Raw genomic sequence first — 21003 nt, forward strand, 5'->3', positions numbered from 1 at the left:
CAAGAGTTGCACGCTCCACTGACTGAGCCAGCCAGGCACTCCTAATCTTTTTTTTTAATACAAAAGTTCTTTAAATGCTAGAAACAGTCATCTCAATCACAATGATAGCAAAATTACATGTGAGTGATTAATGTGTGCTGAAAGAAGTACTCAGACAGGCTGGGTAGTTTGTCCAAAGCTAGAGTAAACCATATTCTTTCTATCATGCCAAGCCCAAATATCCTCTATTTTGTAAGTTTTCTAATCTTTAGACTAAAGAGCCTCCTAACTCCTTACCTCTAGTCTTGCTCTTCTCTTATTCAGTCTCTATAGGACTGCCAGGAGAATATTTCTAACACCCAAATCTGATCATGTGATTCCTATTGCTTAACACCTTTCAATGGGTTTCCAGCACACTTAAGATAAACAAACTCCTTAACATGGTTTACAAGCCCTTTGTGTCTGGGTCCTCCTTGTCACTTCAGTTTCATCTCTCACTGCCACTTCTCACCCAGTGTGAAATTCACTCCTATCCCTGCAGCCCACATTCTAATATGTATCCTGTTATAGGAACTGGTAATGACTGCAATGTGACATTCTCTCTTTTGGTTCAGAAACTTTGTAAATGCTATTTCCTCTATGTGGAACACTTTACCCACATTTCTTCCACTTGTGCACAGCTACCTTCTTTATCCCTCAGGCCCCAGCTTAGAATTAACTTCCTGGCACAAAAACAGGCACTCATATCAATGGAAAAGAATAGAGAACCCAGAAGTGGACCCACAAACGTATGGCCAACTAATCTTTGACAAAGCAGGAAAGAATATCCAATGGAATAAAGACAGTCTATTCAGCAAGTGGTGCTGGGAAAACTGGACAGCGACATGCAGAAGAATGAACCTGGACCACTTTCTTATACCACACACAAAAATAAACTCAAAATAGATGAAATGTAAGACAGGAAGCCATCAGAATCCTCAAGGAGAAAGCAGGCAAAAACCTCTTTGACCTCAGCCACAGCAACTTTTTACTCAACAAGTCTCCAGAGGCAAGGGAAACAAAAGCAAAAATGAACTACTTGGACCTCATCAACATAAAAAGCTTCTGCACAGCGAAGGAAACAATCAGCAAAAATAAAAGGCAACTGATGGAATGGGGGAAGATATTTGCAAATGACACAGCAGATAAAGTGTTAGTATCCAAAATCTGTAAAGAACTTATCAAACTCAACACCCTAAAAACAAATAATCCAGGGAAGAAATGGGCAAAAGACATGAATAGACACTTCTCCAAAGGAGACATCTAGATGGCCAACTGACACATGAAAAAATGCTCAACATCACTCATCATCAGGGAAATACAAATCAAAAACACAATGAGATACCACCTCACACCTGTCAGAATGGCTAACATTAACCACTCAGGCAACAACAGATGTTGGCGAGAATGCGGAGAAAGAGGATCTCTTTTGCACTGCTGGTGGGAATGCAAACTGGTGCAGCCACTCTGGAAAATAGTATGGAGGTTCCCCCCAAAATTAAAAATAGAACTGCCCTACAACCCAGCAATTGCACTACTAGTTATTTACCCAAGGGATACAGGTATGCTGTTTGGAAGGGACACATGCACCCCAATGTTTATAGCAGCACTATCAACAATAGCCAAAATATGGAAAGAGCCCAAATGTCCATTGATGGATGAATGGATAAAGAAGATGTGGTATATATATACAATGGAGTATTGCTCAGCAATCAAAACGAATGAAATCTTGCCATTTGCAACTACATGGATGCAATTTCCCTTATGCTAAGTGAAATTAGTCCAAGACAAATATCATATGACTTCACTCATATGAGGACTTTAAAACACAGAACAGATGAACACAAGGGAAGGGAAGCAAAAATAATATAAAAATAGGGAGGGGGACAAAACATAAGAAACTCTTAAATATGGAGAACAGAGGGTTACTGGAGGGGTTATGGGAGGGGGGATGGGCTAAATGGGTAAGGAGCATTAAGGAATCTATTCCTGAAATCATTGTTGCACCCTATGCTAACTAATTTGGGTGTAAATTTAAAAAATTAAAAAAAAAGAAGTCACTTCCTCCATGAAGCCTTTTTTGACCACTAATGTCCCTGCTGTATGTTTCTTTTTTTTCTTTTAAGACATTTCTTCTATTTTACTTATTTATTTTTTTAATGTTTATTTATTTAATTTGAGAGAGAGAGAGAGAGAGCAAGAGAGAGTGCGTGTGAGTGCAAGTGGGGTAGGGGCAGAGAGAGATGGAAAGAGAGAATTCCAAATATGAGTGAAATCCTATGGCATTTGGATAGGTGACATCTTTTAAAAGAACTCTGGGCATTATCATTCCAATTGCCCAAATTCCTATTTACACTTATTATTAACCTCACTTACCATAGTGTCAGAAGAAAGAGAGTGGCAATACAATACAATAGACTTTGTAAAAACCACACACGCACTCACCTGAAACCCCACAATGAGAGTGATCATACAGATGTCGTTGCTGGAGGGTAGACTTTTTGTAAATAACATGAGGATGGCCATTTTCATAACTAAAATGTTTGGAATCCTCTGTGGTATTCTTTAATGGTTCAATAAAATATTCTTCATCTTCTGTGGCAATTACACCATGCTAAAAGAAAAAGAAACAAAGAATTTACCAGGAAGGATCATTTTAAATATTAATTATCATTTATTAACAAGAGTCAAAAATAAGTTGATATCTCTCCAAAAAGAAGTTACAATGCATGTTAATAGAAATTTAGTGGATTATCTGTACCTAGCAATATGTACCTTCTATAAATTTACCTATACTTTGAAAAGGACATTTAAATTCTTCTACATGCCCCCATGCCTTGTACTAAACATGACACATATATTTCCTCCAATCTTCCCCAAAACTCTTTGACGAAGCAGAGACCTCTTTGTGTTCACTAAAACTTGTTTCCTTTCCAAATTGTGCACCACATCTTCTGTGTTCAGGTATAGCTCCGTTCAAGTTTTGGCCAATGGAAAACAGGCAGATACTATACACCACTTTTAAGCCCAGCCCGTGAAAACCTTCCCCAGGAGAATTCTCTACTCTTTCTGAAAAACTACCCACAGAAGGCAGACACTGAAAGAGAAGCAATCTGGGTCACTGAGTGACTTCATGGAAAGCTGTCCAACATAAACACCAATATAAGGGAAAAATTAATCTCTATTGTGATAAACTACTGACATTTTAAGGTTTATGTTACACCACTTAATATGTACTTAACTGATACACATCCGATATATCCCCATTTTGCAGACCAAGTAACAGGCTCAGAGGTTAAGAACCTCCCCAGCATTATATAGAGATAAATGTAGGAGCTGCAATTCACAGAAGCTTTGCTCTTGTTCATATGACATACTCCTTACACCTATTTATGTAGCCAAGTACAGAGCTCAACCACAGCTCCTTTTTAAAACTTTCTCTAGTCCAAATGAAGTATCAGCACCCACTTCTGAGCTCCAAAAAAGCTTATTATTGGTATCATTCTTTATAATTAATTCCACACTTCCTTGCTACATCTCAAGTATTGAAGCTATATTTAAATTTGGTATAACATTTCTACTGCATATTTTATCTTCCCAAATGTACTACTTGCTTTTTGAAGGCAGGGGTTGTGTCTCACTGATATAATTCTTTATATCAGTTACAGTCATAGAAAGTATCCCCTATGTAGTATGAACACCAAATAAAAGTTGGCTGATTAAAAGAAATGAGATAGAAAAAGTTATCTGCATTAGAAATAAGACCTTCCATAAAGGTCCAATAGTGTTTTCTTAAACATGGCACATGTGCAGACTGCTCTTAATCCAACTAATTTATCCTGTAACACTGGATAAAACACAAACTCTCTGGGTGTATTTCCTCGGCTGGAAAAATGAAAGGGTTGGTGTAAATTAGTGGTTTTAAAACAGCACTCTGGGGAGCCCTAAGGGTTTCAGGAAAGTGCCCTCAGGGGATTGCCCCAGACAACAAAGGGAGACCTATAGGGCTTGGATTCCTGGGCTCAGCAATTGGCTGTGCTTTTATTAATCTATATAGTATGTTTCCACATAACATTTCATTTGAGGAGAGGGTTTTGCTGTTTTAAAAAAAAAAAAAAGCTGGAAATCTCTGGTCCAGATAATCTCTAAGGTCCCTTTGAATCTAAACCTCTATGATTGTGTTTAGGGAAATTCATGTTAAGTACCACATACTTGGAAAGAAAGATAAGACATAATCAGAGCTGCTCTAATTTATAGATGAAGTTGGCAGGCACCCACGCGAAATGAGCTAAGGAATGCAAAAAACAAAAAAACAGGGATTAGGTACTTCATGTTATTTTCACCATTGTTTGCTTTACTTTAAGTGTATTAGTCCCTAAATTAAGTGCAAATACTGACAGGCCTAACATAATATGCCATTAACAAACTCTAATACCTGAGCATGAATTACATTACTAGGAAGATTAACAGCGTGGTAGCAAACTGAGCAAGCATGGTTCCTGCAGAAAAGAGGGCATGTTTAAGAAGTTTTTATAAGAGAGAAGTGTACGAAGTGGGGTTGGAGAGTACTGCCCAGAAAGGGTGGAGCACTAAAATCATATCATGCTAAACTGTGGGCAGAAGGATGTTGAAAGGTCCCAGACAAGAAGTTCAGGTTGCTGGGGAAAAAGAGAGTCAGAAGCCTGGTAAGTAAACAAAATCTCTAGTTTCAAGAATGGAAAGACTGGAAAAAAATCCAGAGATTTTGTGTTACGTACTCTGGGAGATGTTTATACTCATTATCTCATTTAATCTTAACAGTTCTCTGAAGTAAGTACTACTATCAGCTCGACTTTGCAGATGAGAAACAGAGACTGAACAAAGTTAAGTAACCAACTCATCCAATTGACTTTGGTGCTTGGATTCTTAGCCATTATAGTATAATCCCCTTACCCTCTGAGAGTTGTTTCTGACTTAACTTTTTCTTTCTTTCACCAAAGATGATCTGAGTGCCTATCACATAGGCAAGTACTATTCTATGTGGTGGGGATGCAGTTTTTTTGTTTGTTTGTTTGTTTTGTAGCCACTACAGAAGCAGTCAAATCTTTATTTCCCTTTCAGGGTGACTGATAAGAGATCAAAATTATAATAATGGCTAACCATTCTAAAGTGCCTGTCATGTATCAGATACTGCTCTTACTCTCTCTATAAATACACAGTTCATACACACACACACACACACACACACATATATGGACACACACATTTATATAAATACATATATACAGTTTATACATACACACACACGTGTGTGTGTGTGCATGTGTGTGTGTGTTCCAGTTAAACCTCAAAACAACCCTATAAGACTTTTGTAATAATTGTCTTCATTTTATGGATAAGGAAATTGAAGTATATAGAATAAGATCATTGAGTTAATAATTGGCCATGACTGGGATATGGTTACTGTGATTTGAGACCTGATATCATTAACACAGGGCTCTACTGCCTCACTGGGGCAACATTCAACTTACATGGAGCTTACATTTTGGTGGAAGGAGCTAGACAAAAGGAATTCATGTCACCAGATAAATGACCAATCAGGTAGTGTTAAATGTTAAGAAAAAATAATAAAGCAGTGTAAGAAGACAGAGAGTAATCAGAAGTGAAGGAAGTATACATACTGCTTAAGATGGTCAGGGACATCCTCTCTAATAAGGTGATATCTGGACAGAAACTGAACAAAATTAAAGGAGCAATCTTATGAAAGACCAGATCAGACAGTGGGAATGGCGAACACAAAGGCAATATATAAGCATGCATACAGAATACAGCAAAGAGCTACTGGGGCTAGAGGGAAGAAAAGGAAAAATGATTTTGAACTTAGAAAGGTGTTTGAGGGTAGAAGATGGAGGACCTGAGTTAAGTGCGGGTCCCAGTAATTTGCACATGCCTAGCAAGAGCCCTGCTCTCACTTCCCTCAGCATCCCCACTCATCCCTACAGTGTCTGCCTCAGGCCATCAGGATCAAAATCATCATGTCCTCTTTCCCTGACAACACAAACCCTACAAGAAGCCCAAGACCCAACCCCCGGATTCTAGTCCCCATATGGTTATGTGCATCATGTTTTCAGATCTCGTATCCTACTCTCCCCTTTCGCCATTTAAAACACATCCACTGTGCCTCCTCAAACATGCTCAGCTGCATTTGTGAATATTCACTTCTTTTTGCTCAAACACCTGAATCTCTCTAAACACACTCTTTCTTCCCTGTAATCCTCTGGAATGGTGGATCCTCCGCTTTCTCTCCTACCTGCCTCCTATTGGACTTGGAGTTAGGGTAAGTGTCCTTGTGATTCACTGCCATTTCTAAACAATCCCTGCTCTCTCCCGCCTCCAAAACAAAAAACCCCTCACCAGCTTCCAATCTCATGCCATCACCTTCTTCCTCCATTAGGTGCAGTTATCTACTTACTGACCCATAGTCACTTTTCCTCATTTCTTGAAGATTTTAGCTTCTGGATCAATCACTCTCTGCAATACCATTCCTGAAATAATCGTTGATTTCAGTATCTTAAGTCACCAGTTCTTAAAAGTTCTGTGTGTGTGCCCCAGATCACTTTAGAAGTCTAGTGGGGGTAAAGACTAGGGGTTACTTCTCAGAATAAAATTGTAAGCATCGAAAAAAATATATAGGATTATAAAGAAAACCAGTTGTAGTAAAATACCATTATCAAAATATTTTTAAAATGTACTATAGGAACACACATGGCTTTTTGTAAGACTTTAAATAAGAAGATGTGTAGTGGATCTAATGGCTATCATAATTTTGTAATAGTGATTAACATAAATAGTCCTTTGAAGAACCTACAAAAACTGTAACATGATATGAAAATATCTATAATTTTTATTGAGGTGAACTATTACTTTATTGGTTTGTTACCTATATTCATAATTGAAGGAAATGTTAAACTTCAGTGAAGAATTAGTAAAGATAAAGATGTCACTTTTCCCCAGTCCAGTTCACAAACCCCTTGAATTCCATTCATGGGCCCCAGGTTAAGGGCTACTGACAGAGATGGTCTCTTCACCCATTGCTGTCTCAATTCCTTAACCCGTTCAACAAATATCTTGTCATTCACTTTATCTTAGGCATTCGGACCCACAGTACAACCCTAGAATTCAGTATTTTCAATATTTGCAACCCTGCCCAAATCTCAATTTCAAGTATCGCATCCTTCTGTCTTTCCAGCACTGTCCCTCTAATACCTCCCTTCCAAGAGTTAGTCCTTTTACACCCACCAGAACCCAGTGATCCCACCACCTTTTCATTATCCTCCATCCACTAAATGTCCTCATTTCCCTCTTAATCCATCTTCAGTTCCACCTTCAATTCCCTTGCCCTTTTCTCCCTTCACAGAATTTATTTGGCTACCCCACAACTCTGATTAGATCAGTTTTGTTACTCTGGGCCTGCAAGCTTGCAGCCTCATTTGCCCACTGAAAGATACATCAAGACGCTGAGTAGTCTCACTTTAAATTCATAACCATAATCTCAACTGTGCTCTTAATGCATCAAGGCAATTATACTATGTTTCTCTAATACACTCAGTATCCTGCTCACCTGGATAAACATTCTATACTTTCTTAATCCCCTAATACCTCTTAATCCCCTAATACCTCATCTTGCCATGTTCCATTCCACTAAACATCATACAACCTCCTGCAAAGTCCTACAACACAAATACCCACCTGCCTGCATCTCATACCCATACAATCTATTTTATTTCCTCTTATTATGGATGAACTGTCTACTCTCCTAATCACTAAGGACAGTGATCCTATTTATGATTCCATCCCTTCTCACCTATCAAGGATATCACTAGAGAAATTTTCCTTTTCTCCACATAATCATTCCCACCTTTATCAAACAAAACATAACCTCCTCTGAACTCATTCATACTTGTAGTCACTGATCATTTCTTACTTTTCCTAAAGTCTTTAAAATAATTATGTATGTACTCTTTTCTCTGTTTTCCAAATGCCACTATGACTTCAGCACTGCTTTTGTCAAGGTCACCAACAACCTCCTCATTGATAAATCCAATGGCAGCATTTTTCTCTTGAAATACTTCCTTCTCTTAGCTTCTAGGATTTTTGCCTGGCTTTCCTTCAACTTTCTTACTCCACTATGCTTTTTGGTCTCCTCCACATCTTTCTGAGCTCCCTAACCTCCTGGAGTGTCCAAAGGTTCATTTCCTTAAACCACTTTTTTTTTAACTTCTTCTTTATTCTATCTATATTATTCCCCCACCCCAAGCAATTTCATATAACCTCCTGGCTTTAAATGTCATCTATATATTGATGACTCCCAAATTTATAACTCCATAATTCACATTTCTCTGCCAAATCCAGGCTTGTATACCCACCATCTTATACAACACCTCACGTTTAACATGTCCAACTGAACTCATGATATATATCACCCCACAATCTTGTCCTCCTACAGCTTTTCCATCTCAGTAAATGCCTGAGTCTTTCTCATCTCAACTGATGGCTGCTTTATTCTTCTAGTTGCTCAGACCTCAAGCTTGGAGTCATGGATTTTATCCTGACTGTGTCCTCTAAAACCTACCATCTGGCCTCCAGTTCTCTTTTTAACCTCACCTTACATTACACTCCCTCTCTTCCACTGAGTTCCAGCCTGGGCAATCTTGCTGTCCCCCAAACACTCTTAGATCAAATCTTTGTACTTGAAGATTTCCACCTGGAAATCCTATTCTTTGGATGTCAGCTTCCCTTCCTCATTTTCCTTAGGTCTTTACTCACTATTTTTTCTACCTGAGAACTTATCATTATCCAACATACTGTGATTTTTATCTACTTATCTGACTGTGTATCTTCTCCAAGAGAATACAAGTTTTGTGATGATAGGGATTTCTCCTTTGTTCACTGTCGTACTCCTAGCACCTAGAACAGTGTCTATTATACATGATAGGTACTTATAAATATTTGGTGTGTGGATGAATGAATAATGGAAAATGCAGAAAAACAACTCTGGGCATAGCTAAGAAATAAGAATAAAATGTAAAGAAAGGAACAATCAAAAAGGGAATCTCTTGAAAATTAGAACCATGACTGCTTGTAATTTTTAAATCAACTGAAGGAAAAGAAGGCAAAACTGGATAAATCTCATACATAGAACTTAGCACAAAAAAGAAAAAGATAGAAAAAGAGAAGGACAAGGGAAGTAAAGAACCAGCTACAAAAATGCAGGGGGTAGGAAACAAGAAAAGAAAAATACTAAGGAAAATTTTTTTTCAATTTCTCTAAGCTGAAGGAGTGTCTGTCTTTACACTGAAAGCATCCATTAAATATGAAGTAAGGATAAGGAAACAAGACCCATAGCTTCTTGAATAGAATTCTTAATAGAATTAATTGAAATTAATAGAATTCTTGAAATAGAAAGGATAAAGAGAAGATCATATCACATATCACCTTCATTGAGGAAAATTCTTAGGAAAAAAAAAAAGAAAAGAACAAGAAGCAGATGTCTGTCACCCAAAATGAATCAATGCTAATTTTTTTAAAGATCTTTAAATCTTTCCCTAAGACATAAAGCCATATCATAAATTGGATGCCCCATATTTCCCTTTCCCAATTCCACCATTCATGGTTCCAAAGAAAAATGATTTTTGAAACTAGAATTCCACATCCAGCTAAATTATTAACCAAACACAAAAGCAACAGTAACCTTCAAATAGGCAAATAGACTCAGAAATTTTACTTCCCAGACACATTTTCTGAGGTAATTACTTGAAGATGTTCTCCAATAAAATTTGAGTTTACTCAAAAAGTTGTAACTCAAAAAGAGTTAAGACATAGAACTAACTAGGAAAGAAGCATCCCAAGATGAGATATGTACAGTAGTTCAAAAAATTAATTAAACCAGTAGATTCCAAGAGAAAAATGCCTCCAAAGAAGAATGGGATATATTCCAAGCAATAGATACAAGGTGTAATAAAATGGATAATATTGATCATTTGGTAAAGAAATCATTATTTTTTTTACAATAAGACAAAATAACAGTAGTTAGAAACTCTAGAAATATAAAAGCTAGAAAAGAGAGCCATGGCCCAAATATATAAAGAAAACTAAATGTGACAATATTTTGAACAACTGACAAACAATAATGTTAGGAATTGTCTTTATGGTGCAAGGATTGTAATGATGAAACAATGGGTGAGGAAATATGATTAGAAGACACTAATGATCTCTACATTGATATTATTTTATATAGAACAATTAAAAAACAGAATTGGTTGGGGCACCTGAGTTGGGGCACTAGCTCTTGATTTTGGCTCAGGTCATGAGACAGAGCCATGCATCAGGCTCTGCACTGACAGCTTAGAGTCTGCTTGGGATTCTCTCCTCTCTCGGTCTCTCTCTGCCTTTCCCCTCTCACACACAGGTGTGTGCTCTTTCTCTCTCTCTCAAAATTAATAACCATGAAAAAAATTTTTAATCAAAAAATAAAAACAGAATTGGTTAAAAGGGCTTTTGAGGGGGCCCCTGGCTGGATCAGTCAATACAGCATGCTGACTCTTGATCTCAGGGATGTGAGTTCAAGCCCCACACGGGTGTGGAGCTTATTTAAAAAGTGGGATTAAAAAAAAATAAAACCCTGTTTACATATTATATTTGATTTAAAATGTAACATAATGTAAAATAAGAATGAAGGTGTGAGTTACTAAGTTTGGTGGGTAAAAGTGTGATGAGGAACAAGATATTTACATAGTCTCAAAGTATCTGCTCAGAAATTCCTTATTAGTTGTCAAGGAGAAAATAGTGACTTCAGTGGACAAACCTGGCAGATCACATCTTCAGTAATCAAAGTTAGTCAACATGGGCCATGCAGTTTCAATAGGAAGCAAAGTAAAACAAAAAGGTATTAACAAATAGAGGGGAAAAGAATGAGAAACAGAAAGTCTTACTAAAGGATGAAGAATACATGGGCAACACTCTGCTATCCCCTTAAGTGTAGCAGAATTTCCATTTTCAACTTTACCCTCCCTTTTGACTCCTCAAACAACATCTTTCACAATTTCACAGTCACTTAATGACTCTCAAATCACTTGCTTCCAGAATTAAATTCTTTCCTAAATTTCAGAGCTGTATGTCCCAAATGTCATTTAGACATCTTCAACCCTATTTCTTCAGATTCCTCACATTTACTATATCACACTCCTCTCCAATCCAGCGCTCCAGTGGCATTCCCTTTCTTAACTAGTATAATTCATATACGTGTCACCCAAAAAAGAAGCCTCCGCCACCTTCAATTACTTTCACTCCTTCATCCCACACCCAGTTCAATTTTATCTCAATTTTTAAACATATTTTTAAATACCTACTATGTACTATATGTCTTATTAGGAATCATACTAATGTATAGGAAGAAAACATTAGGAAGACACAAATCCTCTGCATTTTCTCTCCAAAATGTGGTTTAAATTCATTCTTTGCTGTGTATTCCCAGGGGCACAGTCCTTACATGGACCTTCATTATCTCCACTATGTCCTAACTCCCCTTCATATCCCCATCACTCTCTGCCAGCACATCTCACAATGGAATTGATTTTTTTTTCCTAAATCTCAAATTGGTTCATTTCACCATGCTGTTAAAACTATCAGTGGCATACTTAGTGTTGATGCCAAACACAGAGAGCAGTGTTGATAACTAGGAACAGCATTTTTCTATCATATTTAATAGCAAGTGTCATTTTAATATATGAAAAGTTTCAAAACAGATTTATTTTGGATACCTTATTCTTATTCAAAAAATTGTTTTATATATAAAGCCTAACACTACTATGTACTCAATTCATTTTCCAAATAATATAGGGTTTTAGAAATTGTCCTTACTTTGAAAGGTCAATGCAAACATTACCAAAAGGACTATAAAAAGCAAAGGCAGCAGAAATAACAAAAATAATAATAATAATAAGACTGTTACCTTCCCTACTTAAACCATTTCTTTATATATTATTAATCTGAGGAAAGACATTTACATTGTAAATTTATTTCCCCATCAGAAACTAAAAAAGTATAACATCTACTTACCAACCCAATACAGTTGCTTAAAGCCACTTTAGTTGTACTACGTTGATCTTGCAAGTATCCTGTGTAATGACAGTTGTCTAAAAAATCATGTTTCCACTGGGGTCCATCTTTTCCCCAGTATTCTACTGTAAAATGTTTGGACACAAAATCTGTGTTGAGAGTCAAGTTTAGGTGAAAGTGCTTGCCATAGGCTGAAAGTTTAAAAAATAACTTAGATACTGCCTGCTGTGGATCGATAGGGTCCATACTCCGTCTTCTCCTGGAGTGTTTATCATTTTTCACAGTAAAGCTGAGAAAAGCTCCATTTTGATCAACCCTTATTGGAATAGTTAGCTGGTAGTGTTCTAGATAAGTCAGGAATTCCTCTTTGTAATCACAAGGCAGAGAATCCAGAAAAAACACATGGAAGAAAAGAAAATTTAACAGAACAAAGAAGTGGCAGTATAAACAACAAAAACTCTATCAGTCAAAACTATGCATCATCATATGTGAGAGGTATGAACAAAAACTGTTATATTAAACAAGATGAAGTTTAAAATCTAATGATGAATTAAGTTCCATTTATTCCTCAAAATAACATCATTTTAAAATTAGTTTGAAGGACTATTTTTCTTTTTTCTATTTATTTTTTAGTGGATTCTAAAAACTAAATTCTATAGGAAATATGAATATTTTATATTGAAATAAATAACAGTGAAAAATATACACATTTAAAAGAATAGAATTTAGCCTGGATAAAATGTTTGTGAAAGTTATCCAAAAAAGTTAATATTGAATTTCTACAGCCTTGTAGAAATTTTTTTTTTTTTAATCATCAGTTGGAAAATAAGGAAGCGACTCTGGAAAACAAGTCTGGAAGCTCCTCAGAAGGTTGAACATGGAACTGCCATCTGACCCAGCAATTCCACTCCTAGGTATTTACCCGAGAGAAATGAAAACATATCCACACAAAAACCTGTACATGACTGTTTATAGCAGCACTATTCATAATAGCCAAAAGGGAGAAATAACCTAAATATTCATCAACTGATGAATGAATAAATAAAATGGGGTATATTCACACAATGGAATGTTATTCTGCATAGTACTGATACATAGTATGACATGAATGAACCTTCATAATGACTGCCTTCATTATCAAAGTTAATTATCTAACATTCTAAAAATATTATACTAAGTAGAAGGGACCAGTCACAAAAGACCACATATTATATGATTCCTTTTGTATGAAGTATTCAGTAGGAATATCTCTAGAAACAGAAGTAGCCTAAGTAGGCTGCTTAGGGCTGGGGTGGAGAGTACTTTGAAGAGAGTTTGGGAATGACTATTAATGGGCACAGGGTTTCTTTTGGAGTGTTGAAAATATTCTAAAATTGATTGTAGTAAAATTGACTGATTCTAGAATTGGTTATATGAGGCTGTGAATATACTATAAACCACTGAATTGTGCCTTTAAATAAGTAAATTATATATTTATTGTACTGTAATAAAGCTGTTAAAAATTCATCAGATTGACAAAAAGAAATTTGGAGGATATTAAATATGTTTTCCTCATTTAGGTGTACTTAATATTTCCATTCTACCTTTTTAACCACATCTTTCTTTAGCGAGGTTTACCACAAAGGAAAACCAAATGTCTGTCCGTTGCCTCGTTGTCTATACATGGAGTTCCCAACAAATATAAACTCCCATGAGACTATGACCAAATAGAAATAAATTAAAAGACAATATTGTTCACTTCTTATAAATAAGAATTCATGCTAAATGTTATGGATTTATTAATATACTTTGAGAAGCTACATTACATACATATAGGACTTCTAGACACAGACATCAATCCAAAATAGCCTTGAAAATCTGGCTCGTCTGTACCAAAAAATTATCAGTTCCTATAGATTTATGGGAGGGGAATCAAAAAGGTATTCTGCCAATAATTCTATAAAGATTAGACGTGATGATGGAAAACAAAATGTTATTCACTCCTGGGACCTCTGTTAAGATCTTTTCTATGATATAAAGTTCAATTTCATGGATTCAAAATCAGAGATCCATGGATTAGAGTTTGAAAAGTTGAACTTCCTACCACTTTTACTCTTTTACTCAGATTCTAGTCCTCATTTCAGAATTCTTCAGTTTGGAAAGCATTTTTCCACTAAGGGTCCATTTTAGAAGGATCTTGTATCAGAATATGTCTGGTTTCTTGCTCTTTTATAATAGCATAAACCTTTGGATTTCTTTTGAACACGACCTTGCCTGTAACTCCTAGCAACAAATGAGCTTATTAAAGTTTAGGATTCAAAAGGAGAAAAGGCCTGGGTCTATTATCTTCTAAGAAAGACCAGTCAACTCTAAAATACACTGAATGCTAAATGCTAGTATAAGTTATAAACAGTCCACTTAGAGCCCTTAAGATTTATGAAACTAGCACTGAATTGATGCAGTAGGCCTCCATTCCTATCACTATATATCCCAAAGAAAATGTTCACCCAAACTAAATATTCAGAATCTTTTCTCGTCAAATTAACAGCAAAATTTTTTGTCACTTTCAAAAGCAGGACTCCTACCTTGAGAACTGTATGAAAGTCTGTGGTCACTATGACATTCCGATGAAGCCATGATGAGGCTCAAAATCCAGGTCAACGTCTTCCACAAAATTTCCATAATTTAGAAAATTGGATGATTTTTTTTGGAGGGCTACCTATGTGCTAGAGAGTCAATATCATACCAAAATCGAAGCATAACAATTTTATTTCTTTAAAATTTCTTGCAAATTAATTATTAGATGTTCCACTGCTTAACAGGTACTTTTTTCCAACATCTCGTACTTTCTTCTATATCTGGGTTCATTTTCTCAATCCAAAAGGAAAAAAACAATGATGGTAAAATTTTCATAAGCAAAGCATTTGGCTGATTAGTTACTATAGTATGGCCATTTTTTAACCTAGAAAAACAAAAAAAAATTATGTTAAATGAAAAATATCTTGTATCTACAGAACTATATTGCTGAATGCTTGCCAAAGGACAAAGACTACCAAATGACTTAATATAGTTAAATTAGATCATTGTTGTTCTTTATAGTCTAAATAAACATTCACAAGACTAAACAATTAGAAACCTAAATCGTAAGCAGAACAATGCCAGAGCTACTTAATAATCAAAGAAGGAATGTGAAGTGGAATCATAAAAATTCTTTTTTTTGAACTTTGAAGAAAACAACGTGTGAGTACAGTGACTAAACGTCCTTTTGATAAAATAAAAGGTACCGTGACTTCAAAATCAAAGTTCATTATGTAAGTGATAAACAGTATATGATCCCATTCCTTAATGTGCTTTTTTAGCACACTCATATTCAGAGATTGATTTGTTGCTTTATGAGGCACTTATCATTTTTTCTTAGAGTAGATCCACAAATACATAGTGACATGTAGCAGCTATCTGTGAACACTCAGACACTAGCACAAACTAAATTTCTAAAAATTTGAAACATATTTACTATAACCCTTGACTTTATCTAGAAGTCTTATATGACTTAAAAAGAAACACATATGAGGGGCGCCTGCGTGGCTCAATCAGTTAAATGTCCGACTTCAGCTCAGGTCATAATCTCATGGTTTGTGAGTTCGAGCCCTGCATCAGGTTCTGTGCTAACCAACAGCTCAAAGCCTAGACCCTGCTTCAGATTCTGTGTCTCCTCCTCTCCCTGCCCTTCCCATGCTCATGCTCTGTCTCCCTCTGTCTCTCAATAATAAATAAATGTTAAAAAAAATTTTTTTAAAAAAAAAGAAACACATATGAGACAACTTCAACTATCTAGAATGTAACTGAAAAGAGAAGAAATTCATCTTCTGCAAAGAATTTTTAAAAATTCATTTCAGGTATCACAAGAGATGTCCTATTCTATCTCATGCACCTTCCTTTTGACTCACACCCTCACTCACAGTCCATGAATTTACATTTTATACAGAACATGAGCATATGTGACTACCTGATATCCTAGAACATAGTAGTTTAGAAGAAGAAAATAGCAAAGGGACTAAGAAACTAGCTCACTAACAGCACAAAAGTGAAAAAAAGAAAGGAAAACTAAAAATTAGTTGTAGAACCCCAACTAAAGTAATACACTTTGGGGTAGAGGCAAATGGTCCTTAACTAGTTCAACAGTTCCTATTATGTATATGACTGTATTATAGCTCAATATCTGATATTCAAAATACTGTCTGAGTCAGGATTTAAAGAATAAATTACTTTTACTAAGGTAACTTACTACTAGTACAGAGAAGAACACAAAAAGTATTAGAAAGATTTTTATCCCAAATTCCTAGTGTATAGGATTATATAATAAATGTTTACATATTTGTTGGTTAAAAAAAGAGTAAATAAATGAATCACTATTTAGTGATTAAAAGAAAATCACTTCATGCATATAAAAGGATATTTGTAGTTAACTGGAAAATTAACTTACGTAGAATACTTCATTCCCTATGGTGCTGAAATATTGGTTATTAAAACATATAAAACAACCACAACCATTGAAAACTCTGTCTCTACAAGTTATTACACTGCTGAATCTTGGAAAAACTTATTCATTAATCAACAAATATTGCTTTACTGTTTTTTTTAAGTGATGTTATAACAGGGGTGCCTGGATGGCTCATTCATTTTAAGGCACCAACTCTCGATTTCAGCTCAGGTCATGATCTCAAAATGAGATTGAGCCCCTCATTGGGCTCTGTGCTGGTGGAGCCTGCTTGGGATTCTGTCTCTCCCTCTCACTATCTCCTTCTCTTTCTCTGTCCTCCCCCTTCCCCAAAATAAATAAACTTTTTAAAAAATGTTATAACAATATGGGGACACAGAATAAATTAACACAATCCTTGCCCTTCAGCAATTCATAATCCAAACAACAGAGAAAAAAATTCAAGGCAGACTGACATATGCCATAATAAAGTTATGAAAAAGTGTTAAGAGGAAATCAAATGAGGAAAATGACTTCTGAGTTAGAGGAGGATGGGTCAAGAAAATCTTATTTAAAAAGTGGTATTTGGGATAGACCCTGGAAGATGAACACAATTTCACAAGTGAAACTGATAGGGGCAGTCACTGCAAATTAAAGAAATAGATTCCACAAAGTCTAGATGGCAAGAAAAAAATGGAAAATCATTTTAGGAATAATAGTAAGCTTGATTCCTATGGAGAAGACTAACAGGTATCATCTAGAAAGGTAGTTTAAGGTCAGACCAAAAACAAAGAGAACTTTAAATATATGTTACTTTTAATAATCACAACAATCTTATAAAGTAGGTATTATCACCACTATGTCAGGCAGCCTGCAAGATGGCCCCAAAGATTCTGCCTCCTGATATCCACTTTTGTGTAATCCTCTTCCCTTGAGTAACTTGATCCTACCAATAGAATGTTGAGAAAATATCACTTCAGTGATTATATTACAAAAGATTCTGACTATCTAGTAGACTAGATTCTATCATTCTAATAGACTCTCTCCCTTATTGGCTTTGATGTAGCAAGCTGCCTTTTGGAGGAGTTCACATGGCAAGCCACTGAGAGTGGCCTTTACATAACCACTAGCAAGGAACTTAGGCCCTCAATGTAATAGCCTGTGAGAAACTGAATCCTACCCACTAATATGTGAGTTTAGAAGCAGATCCCTCCCCAGTCAAGCATTCTCTGATGATCTGAGTCCTTGCCAACATCTTGACTGCAGCTTCATTGAAAGATCCTGAAGCACAGGACAAAGCTAAGCCATGCCCAGTTTCCTGAACCACAGAAACTGTGAGATAATAAATGCGTGTTGTGTTAAGCCACCAAATTTATGGTGACTTTTTTTGCTTTGTTTTGCAAGAATTGATAACTAATGCAGCTCTCAGCTTACAGATAAAGCAGTTGAAGCTCATAGTGGTCAGATAGCGAAAAAACAGCAGAGGCAAGAGTCATACAGAAGGTAATCTGTCTCTAAAGTCTAAATTCTTTCTACCATATCACACGTACAATTTAAGGCACTCTAACTTAAATATTCAATAGCAGTTCCATAAAACCACTGTTAAATAACACATTCATAATAAATGGTATTAATTAATGTGAATAATTTTAAACAACTTTATACACAATAATTGTTTCATCTCAAAATTATATCTACAATGATTTAGGCAAGACATATGCTTACTCAAGCAAAAATCTATAGAGAGATTAAGTCACACCATTAGTCAATAGCAGTAAAGAAAAGAATCTAGTTATCTTGATTCCTAATATACTTAAATACAGTCTCCATACTCCAAACCTTCCCATGAGATATTGAAGTATAACTGTTACTTCTTGAACAAGATTCATCCTTCAGGGCTTTAATTTTTTTCAGAGCGTTTTGCCTAATAATGTCTGACATTAAATGAGAACCTCATATGCCTTAATTTTTCTTTAAGGAATATATAATTAACACATTTGAATTCATTTTCTATTAGTGGTGATATATTTGTATGAACCCTTCATTCTTTTTTCCCATTTTTCTGGGCTCAGAAACAGAGTTGTCTGGGTTTAGGGAACAACTATTTTGCCCTTGAGAAATTTCCTGCTCTTCAGTTTTGTAACCTCCACTCTTACAATTATTAGCACTGTCCAGTAAACGCCCAAGTTAAGTAAGCCAGTAGCAATGAGAGAAAAAGTAATATGTAACTACTTGGCCAGAAGTAGACTAACATTTGATTTAAGGACTTGTAGTAAAAAGCACATTTGGTGCATAGTAGAAAGAGCAGGGGTTTCAAAGTTAAACCAAAGCGACAATCTTGTTTCCACCCCTAGCCACAGTATCTGGCACATGGGCACCCAATAAATGTGAGTTTCTTTCTCCTTTCTTAAACGCTCCCTCCCTCCCCACCTCAGGTGCCAGTGAAGGAACTTAAATAGTAAATAAATGAATTGGCTCAAGCTCAACTAAAATCAACAACAACTAACATATCAACCTCTCTTAGTTACCTACACAATAAAAATGAATGGTTAACCTACTTTCTGACACCTGCTGGAGAGGTTAATCTGGATATTATAAACAAATATGGATAAGCACTGACTTTTTCAAATATAGTTTCCAAAATTCACACTAACATTAAAATATTACATAATTGTCATAAATCATAATGTATTAACTCTTTACATTACATAGGAGAAGTGTTACTGTGTTGTGTAAAGCACAAAGGCTTTGAGTCCTGGCTTGACTCCAAGTTACTTAACCTCTCTGGATCTATTTCCTCATCAATAAAGCCATGATAATGGTATCTACTTTACAAAGACTTGTGAAGAGATTAAATTAGATTACACATGATATAAACTGTCCACACACTTCCCTTTAATGGCTAAATAAATATTAGCCCCCTCTCTTCCCTATCTGACTCATCACTTTTCAAAGGCCTTCCTTCAAATATAGTTTCATGTTCCTCTTTCCCACCAATGTGTGGAATACTTAAATATAATGACAGAAATCAATCAATTCCATTGTATTGTCTTTTAGAGCAAATAATAAAGAATTTAGGTCATGATAACTGGGCTTACAAATATTTTAAATTTGAAAACTTCCGTTTTACTTTGATTTCACATATGTTCTTTTCCCTAACACAAATGTACCAGCCAATAAAGTTAAGGGATTACTTACCTGCTTCCACAGATCAAAGCTATACCAGCTAAGTAGAAATCAGATCAGACAACTTGCTCTACAGTGACTCCTTTAGTAGTCTCCCTAGTTGAAGGGTACTTACTTGTCTTTTTCCTCTATCATCTTTGCTTCCTACTCAGGGGATCTGGGAGTAGCCAAGGTAATAATTTCCTCTCATGAACTATTATTATGGAGCTAAAGAACATGTACAACATCCTACGCAACTTCTTTCATCCATTTTAACTCTGGTTGTTTATTTTAAGGCTGATTTGGTCTTCACAGAGGAACCAACAATACTATGCTCCCTTCACATATTTAACTTTTATATGTGAAAATTAACTTCTCATCTGCCATTTATTCTCTCAACAAACATTTAGTGTCATCTACTGAATGCCAAGGATACTGCTAAGCTGTAAGTACAAAGGTTCCCAGATCATTTATAAACTTTGTGAGATTAGTTTCCAAAAGTATAATTAAACACACTCAAAACTTACCTATCAAGAAAAGCAAATGCGCCAAAAGCAAAAACACAAAACATCATTCTACAAAAATCAAGCCCTAAATCACATATAGTCCCAAACTGTTTTTTTCCAGATGGAAAGTTAAATATATATTATCTGTATTATAACTTTTCTCCTGAAAAATAGAAACACTTTTTCTTCTGAGGCTATTTCAAAATGTTGATAATCAAGTGTCTTTTGGTAGAGCCAAGAGAGCTATCCACCTTTTCCACCTTTTCTTCTTCCCCCAAGAAGGTGCTATTAACTTTCTTAATATGTTAGCTGTCTTTATTTTCTCATAAAATTCATATACAGGGTAGGATTTGGCATAGAGGTCCATCTTAAACCACTAGTAGCTACTAGTGGTTGCTAAGGAAATGAAGAGGAAGTGGTAAGAGTAGACAAGAGTAGAAATTAATCTTAAACATAGTGGCCCAGACACGAAGAGTATTAAAATATTTCAAGTCTTGAGGTTAGAGGTTTTTCCCCTTGAGTATCACCAAAATATTAATACCACAAAGAGAGATTTCATTTGCTGCCATTTGTGGCAGATGAATGAATTTGATTTGTTTGAAATCAAGTTATTTCCCTCTATATGCTATTCTACAAAAATCCAAAACACCAATGATCATTTTTAAGCATGAAATTAATATAAACCAGAAATGTAGTTACCACTTTGGTCAAACATAGGAAAACAATTATTTCCAAAATTAATTTTCTCAATTTCCTTCAACT

At 35.6% G+C, this 21003-nt stretch overlaps 1 protein-coding gene across 4 annotated transcripts in view; it reads right to left on the reverse strand.

Annotated features, from left to right (window-relative positions):
- LOC125916871 (A disintegrin and metalloproteinase with thrombospondin motifs 6) overlaps window positions 1-20997 on the reverse strand; it is a 208137-nt gene extending 187140 nt beyond the window's left edge. For 2 of the 4 annotated variants that reach the window (XM_049623130.1, XM_049623133.1), the window contains exons 1-3: window positions 14679-16591; window positions 12115-12479; window positions 2464-2632 (exon numbers count right to left, since the gene is read on the reverse strand). In XM_049623130.1, the coding sequence (XP_049479087.1) occupies window positions 2464-2632; window positions 12115-12479; window positions 14679-14775 (631 nt within the window). In that variant the 5' untranslated portion in view covers window positions 14776-16591. Of the gene's footprint in view, window positions 1-2463; window positions 2633-12114; window positions 12480-14678; window positions 16592-17425; window positions 17753-20262 lie in introns of those variants that run through there. The other 2 variants (XM_049623132.1, XM_049623131.1) reach the window with 2 other exon arrangements.
- Window positions 20998-21003: the final 6 nt, after the last annotated feature.

The sequence above is a fragment of the Panthera uncia genome, unplaced genomic scaffold (assembly GCF_023721935.1).
Source record: "Panthera uncia isolate 11264 unplaced genomic scaffold, Puncia_PCG_1.0 HiC_scaffold_1277, whole genome shotgun sequence".
Taxonomy (NCBI): Eukaryota; Metazoa; Chordata; class Mammalia; order Carnivora; family Felidae; genus Panthera; species Panthera uncia.